General features: G+C 40.1%; 1 protein-coding gene across 2 annotated transcripts in view; it reads left to right on the top strand.

Annotated features, from left to right (window-relative positions):
- Nucleotides 1-3,325, top strand: part of baxa (BCL2 associated X, apoptosis regulator a) — a 5,696-nt gene extending 2,371 nt beyond the window's left edge. For both annotated transcript variants that reach the window (XM_053515359.1, XM_053515360.1), the window contains exons 4-6: nucleotides 571-706; nucleotides 905-1,009; nucleotides 1,623-3,325. In XM_053515359.1, coding sequence (XP_053371334.1) covers nucleotides 571-706; nucleotides 905-1,009; nucleotides 1,623-1,721 — 340 coding nt within the window. In that variant the 3' untranslated portion in view covers nucleotides 1,722-3,325. The remainder of the gene's footprint in view (nucleotides 1-570; nucleotides 707-904; nucleotides 1,010-1,622) is intronic.
- Nucleotides 3,326-6,449: the final 3,124 nt, after the last annotated feature.

The raw sequence follows: 6,449 nt of genomic DNA, 5'->3' as shown, positions 1-6,449 counted from the left end.
TGGAAAAGTACATTCACTGGACGTGTCATTTAGCGATTCGTTTGTAAATTTGTGGATCTGTTTTGATTTCTGTTATGAGCAATCGATCATTTGATACTAAAAGTTTCACATCAGTAATAAATGTGTAAAGTCCGCCTACGTCTTATAACGTGTTCCATCATTATTGTTATTAGTAGTAGTAGTATAAGTCCTGTAGCTCAGCAAGTATGATAGAAATATGTCAGAACACACAGCGCTTTATTTTCGAGGTTTGCTGCGTTTGAGGCTGCGTAGCTGCAGAGCTTGGCACCAGGATGACAAGCCCGGTAGAGACGGTGTGGGCAGCGTTCTCCCGTGTCCTGACGTTAATGTTACTTTGACATGTACCATCAAGTTAAACCTTCATGACAGCATTGTTCCTAGATGGCGATGGCCTCTTTTGTGTACATGCTGCAAAGTCATTACAGATCGTTCATCATGTTATATAATTAAAAGAGTAAAAGTGATCCACTAAAGCTCGATAACGCCCCTGGCGAACTGTAATTTAATAAAAAACATATTTGAATCTCTGTTCTTGATTCTCTGTGACAGAATGCTATCTGACTCATCGCTCCAGCCGACTCAAGACGTGTTTGTGAAGGTGGCACGCGAGATCTTCTCAGATGGGAAGTTTAACTGGGGCAGAGTGGTGGCGCTTTTCTACTTCGCCTGTCGACTGGTGATCAAGGCAAGGACACACACACACACACACACACACACAAGTCTTTAACAAAACCCTTCCTTCTAAATCTTCTTTTTGATGTTTTTGATGTTCATTCACTCTCAGCGTAGCCTTTAATAGACAGAAGAGTCTTATTTATTTATTAGCTATCCTTAACATGTAGTTGAGATGTTCTCTCTGCCTCTCGTTCCCGCGCTGTCGCAGGCTCTTCTGACAAAAATTCCAGACATCATCAGGACCATCATCAACTGGACGCTGGACTACCTGCGGGAACACGTGATTAATTGGATTAGAGAACAGGGAGGATGGGTAAGGGTTATTCAGCTCATAGGTTTAGATCGGGTGATGGAAAAAAAAATCTTATTTCTCTTAATCTCATTTAAATATACTGGACACAGATTGCTGTAAAGAAGTAGATTCGTTCATAAAGCACTTTTTAAGCTAAAGTTGCTATACTTATGATTTGTTTGCTATTTCTGTTTACTTTTTTTATATACTTTTTTTCTTTCTTTTCTTCCTTACTTTTTTTCTTTCTTTCTTTGTTGTGTTTTCCTTTTTTTCTTTTTTTTGGTACTTTCTTTTTCTTGTTTCTCTTATTTCTTTTCTTTCTTTTTTGTTTTTTCTTCTCTTTATTTTTGTTTGTTTGTTTATTTATTTATTAATTTTCCTCTCTTTGTTTCCTTTCTTTTTCTTTCTTTTCTTAAATTTATTTATTTCCCTTCTTGGCCTCCCTTCCTTTTTCTTTGCTTTCCTTTCTGTTTCCTTTTTTTTCTTTCTGTTTCCTTTTTCTTTTTCTGTTTTCTTTCTTTTTCTTCTTTGCCTCCTTCCTTTCCTTATTTTTCTTACTGTTTTCTTTATTTCTTTCTTTCATCATCTTTATTTGTTTGTTTGTATGACTTTCTTTTCCTTCCTTTCTTTTCAGGAGGGCATCCGCTCCTACTTCGGCACACCGACCTGGCAGACAGTGGGCGTCTTTCTGGCCGGAGTCCTCACCACCGTTGTGGTCATGCGCAAGATGTGAAAAATAAAAGAACGCATAAGAGTGTCAAAGTAAATCAAAGAGGGGGGATGGAAAAGAGGGAGAGACAGAGCCGATAAAGGGAACAGAGTGACGAAGAGAAAGGCAATAAGAGGCAGATCCATTGTGATGTGAATGGAGAGAGAGAGAGAGAATGGACTGAGATCGGATGATAACGAGAGAGCCAAGCATTACCTTTAATCGCTCTACTTTGTGACTCTTGAGCCTTTTTTCTTTCTCGTCAATCTATATATATATATATATATACACACACACACACACACACATATATAAATTTAAACATATAATATATATATATATATATATATATATATATATATATATATATATGAATATACACATGCACTGAAAAAGGAAACAAAGAGAGACGGACTGAAGGATGACCAGGAGGTTGTGTCGGGCCGAACTTTTAAGTTATTTATTTTTATTACGAGACAACAACAAAAAAATCTACAGCAATTGTCTTGATGTACGGAATAGTTTAGATGTTTAGCTTCGACTTTTTTTTTTTTTTTTTTTTAAGAATTTGACAGACTCTTCCTGTTCTAGGAAATGATCTGCATGCCTACTTGAATCACTCTCCTCTTGCAATGAATTACACATAGGAGTTGCACATAGTTATCACTTGCAAAGGGTTTATAAAGGCTTTATAAACACAACATGAATATTTTACCTCACGACGTCTTCGTTTTATTGTCATCTGAAGTTGTAGTTGTTAGCAGTAGCTGTAAGAGGTTTAGACTTTGTTCTGTCTCTCTTCGTTCTTTCTCTCTTTCCTTCCTTTCATATTAATACTTGGATAATTTTACATGTGTGTGTGTGTGTCTGTGTGTGGGGACACAGTCGCGATTATGGTGCTGAAGTCATATGCAGAGGCACTTTGGCGGGGTTTGCAGCTTCAATCGATAATGAGAGATAATGATTGTAAAGTTAGAATAAACCAGGGATAATAACCCAGTCCTGATTTGGGTTCTTTACCAGTTTCTCGCGAATATCAGCGAGTTCACTAAGTCGTGTGCTCGAACCCGGAACAGGACAATTTGTATCAATCTTAAATCTCAGAAAAAGAAAAAAAACAACTAATATTAAATTTGCTGGACTAAAGAGCAATAGACACTGCATATATATATATATATATATATATATATATATATATATATATATTCATCAGTTTGCTGCAAGCTCCCTCAGTGTGAAAAGGTTTGCGTGTGTCTCGTTTAAAAAAAACACAATTACACACTTGCACATAGACAGACATCGACCCGGTCTTCTCGAAGTGGTCTTAGTACTGTATCTTCTTTTTCCCCCCCTTAAGTCACATGCAATCACACTTTTAAGAACATTCTCATTTCATGGTACCTGGCTAAAATGTTCTTTAAAAAAAAAAAAAAAAAAAGTTCTTATGTTGACAGTGCCTTTGCCTTTTTATTATAAATCCACTTTGATACAATCATCACTTTGTCGTCTTTTCTAAACGTTTGTATAACAGTCTGAATTCTGCTGGATTGATTCCCTGGACCTGTTTCCTCTCTATGAACCCTTTACCTTTTTTGTAAGTTGTAATAAAATGTTTTTATGAATTTCAATACCAGTGCAAGTATTTTTATTTATTTTTTATTCTTTTAACTGCATCTGATGTCAACTGACTGGCATCCGATGTCCTACAGAAAAACTGATGCCAGCTTCAGACACTCAATGACTCATTGTCTATACCATTTAATCCTAACGTGGGGCCTGGAGCCTTTCCCTGGAGACTTGGGGCGCATGGCAGGGTACAACCCTGGACAGGGTGCCAATCCATTTCAGGGTTCACACAACCCTAACCCCCTACACACGCTCATTTACACACTACGGGCAATTCCGGAACACCAGTTAGCCTAATCTGCATATCTTTAGACCGTGGGAGGAAACCGGAGAACCCGGAGGAAACCCACCAAGCACATGGGGAGACCATACAAACTCCATGCACACAGACCATTGGTTGAAAATCGAGCCCAGACCCTGAAGGTGTGAGGCAGCGGTGCTAGCCACTAAACCACTATGCCGCCCAGATTCAGACAGTATACTGATTTTTTACACTAGCCAGCTGTAACCTTATGCCCACCTACCTAATTTTGCATAGACCCTCTTTTAACAGCTTTAACCTATTGAGGCAGGACTCCATTAGACCTCTAAAGGGTGTGCTGTGGTATCTGGCAACAAGCCATCAGTAGCAGATCCTTTAATTTGCCAGGTGGGGCCTCAGTGAATCAAACTTGTCTTTCCAGCACATTCCACAGACATTCAATTGGATTGAGATTTGGAGGCCAAGTCAACACCTCAAACTTGTTTTGTACCTTTAACCCTTTCTGAACCATATTTGCACGTGTCAGGGCACAACATCTCACTGAAAGTGGCAGCTGCCATGAGGGAGCACCGATTCCGTGAAGGGGTGTACTTGGTCAGCAGCAATGTATAGTTGTCAAAGTAACATCCACACAAATAGCAGGACCCAAGGTTTCCCAGCAGAATGTCACCAAAGGCATCAAACTCCCACAGTGCATCCTGGTGCCATCTCCCATAGTGCACCCAGCCATCCACATCATTTGATTCATCAGACTAGGTCACCTTCCATTGCTCTGTGGTCCAGTTCTAATGCTCGCCTTTACAATGTAGATGCTTTTAGCAGTGGATAAAAGTCACCTTGGACAAGCTGACCGGTCTGCACCTACGCTCCCAATACAGTGTGATGCACTGTGTGTTATGACACCTTCCAGAACCAGAACCAGCATTCACTTTGTCAGCAATTTATTGGATCAGACTACTACACAGGCCAGTATTCGCTCCTCATGTGCATCAATGAGCCTTGACCACCCAAGACCTTCTCACTAGTTGACCAGTTTCCTTCCTTGGAGCACTTTTGGTAGTTCCTAACCACTGCAGATCAGAAACACTGATTGGACCCAGTCGTCTAGCCATCACAATTTGGCCCTTGTCAAAGCCACTCAGATCATTACACTTACCCATTTTTTTCTGCTTCCAGCACATCAACTTTTGAAACCAAATGTTCACTTGCTGCCTAATACAGTATATCCCACCCACTTCCATTTGCCATTGCAATTAAGATTCCAAAACTCTGGACTTCTGGTAGTTCCCAGAATATTAAAATCTTCAAAAGGGGGTAGGGCCTTTTCGTATTTAGCCTTAAAGCTTTGGAATAGCCTTCCAAACGATGTTCGGGCTTAGACACAGTTTAAAAGTAGACTCGAGACGCATCTCTTTAATCTGGCATAGACGTAATTCATCCCATGTCCTCATACTCCAGTACATCTATTCTGAGTGAATTCTGAACTGTTCTTCCATCCCGAGACATCTGGAGATTGTGGCAGCTTCAGTAGACAAAGACCAACCCTGTGAGAATCCTAAGGCTTCCAGAGAAGGACCAGCTCCGGCTGGATTCTGCTTCCTGATGGTTTGGAGCTACACATCCTGCTCCTGTGCTCCCAGTGATCCAGACCCCATTTGCCCTTTGCACCTGCTGACTCGATTCCCTATGCTGAACTGGACTTCATGTTAATTTAAAGACTTCTGTTTAAATTAAACTTCTGTTATATTGAACTTTCAGCTGCATAACACACTGATGTTCTATAATTTCTATCCGCTATCACCCAGATGAGGATGGGTTCCCTGTTGAGTCTGGTTCCTCTCAAGGTTTTTTCCTATTGCCATCTCAGGGAGTTTTTCCTTGCCACTGTCGCCATCACCCTTGGCTTGCTCATCAGGGACAATCTCATTATAATCTAGACACATTTTTCTCACAAATACACACTTCCATAAATTTATTTTCATTTTTGTGAAGCTGCTTTGAGGCAATGTTATTCAAGTCTCATCAGAGGTCAGAGATCGTAATGGTAATGCTTCCACTATGGTAACCCTTATATAGGACCTAATATAATCTATGCCTAATAATAAACAGATTATTAAAAACCTGCTGCTATTTACCAAACACTTAATCACAAAGAAATCACCCTGTTTTGTTTAACTCTTTTTAGTGGAGTTAGATTTTTTTAGTAAAATGAGCCACATATTAAGATCAAGAGAGCGCTCTTGACATAACTGCCATATAACAGGTGCTAAGAGGATGCAGGCGGCACGGTGGCACAGTGGTTAGCACTGTGGCCTCACGCTGTGGCCTAACACCTGCATAATAATATCAAGAGTTCGATTCTCTCCTCGGGGCCTGTGTGCATGAAGTTTGCATGTTCTCCCCGTGCTTGGTGGGTTTCCTCAGGGTACTCTGGTTTTCTCCAACACTTCAGAGACATGCAAATTTGGGTAACTGGCATTCCCAAATTGCGCATAGTGTGTTTATGTGTGTGTGTGTGTTTGGATTTGCCCCCCGTCTGATGCCCAGAGGTCTCCTGGGATAGGCATCAGAACCATGCGAGCCTGTTTCCGGGTAAGCAGTAGAGAAGATGAATGTGGGGGTGAATACTTTTGCAAACAATATTGCTTTTATGTGGACTTTAATTAATAGGCAGCTTTGTTCACATTCATGATAATTTCAGTGAAAACTTGTTGAAAGCAGTGCATATTTAATAGTACCCTATCAGAACAACTTGTGAATTTCCTAAAAAATCAGAAATGAAATTGAAATGAAAATCTAACCTGAGAATTTCCTAATAAATCAATGCATAAAAATGTCAGTCACAGCCTTGGTGGCAGGATCGA

This window comes from Clarias gariepinus, chromosome 16 (genome assembly GCF_024256425.1).
Source record: "Clarias gariepinus isolate MV-2021 ecotype Netherlands chromosome 16, CGAR_prim_01v2, whole genome shotgun sequence".
NCBI lineage: Eukaryota > Metazoa > Chordata > Actinopteri > Siluriformes > Clariidae > Clarias > Clarias gariepinus.
Note: the sequence above shows the minus strand (reverse complement) of the source record. Positions and strands in the feature narration are given on the sequence as shown.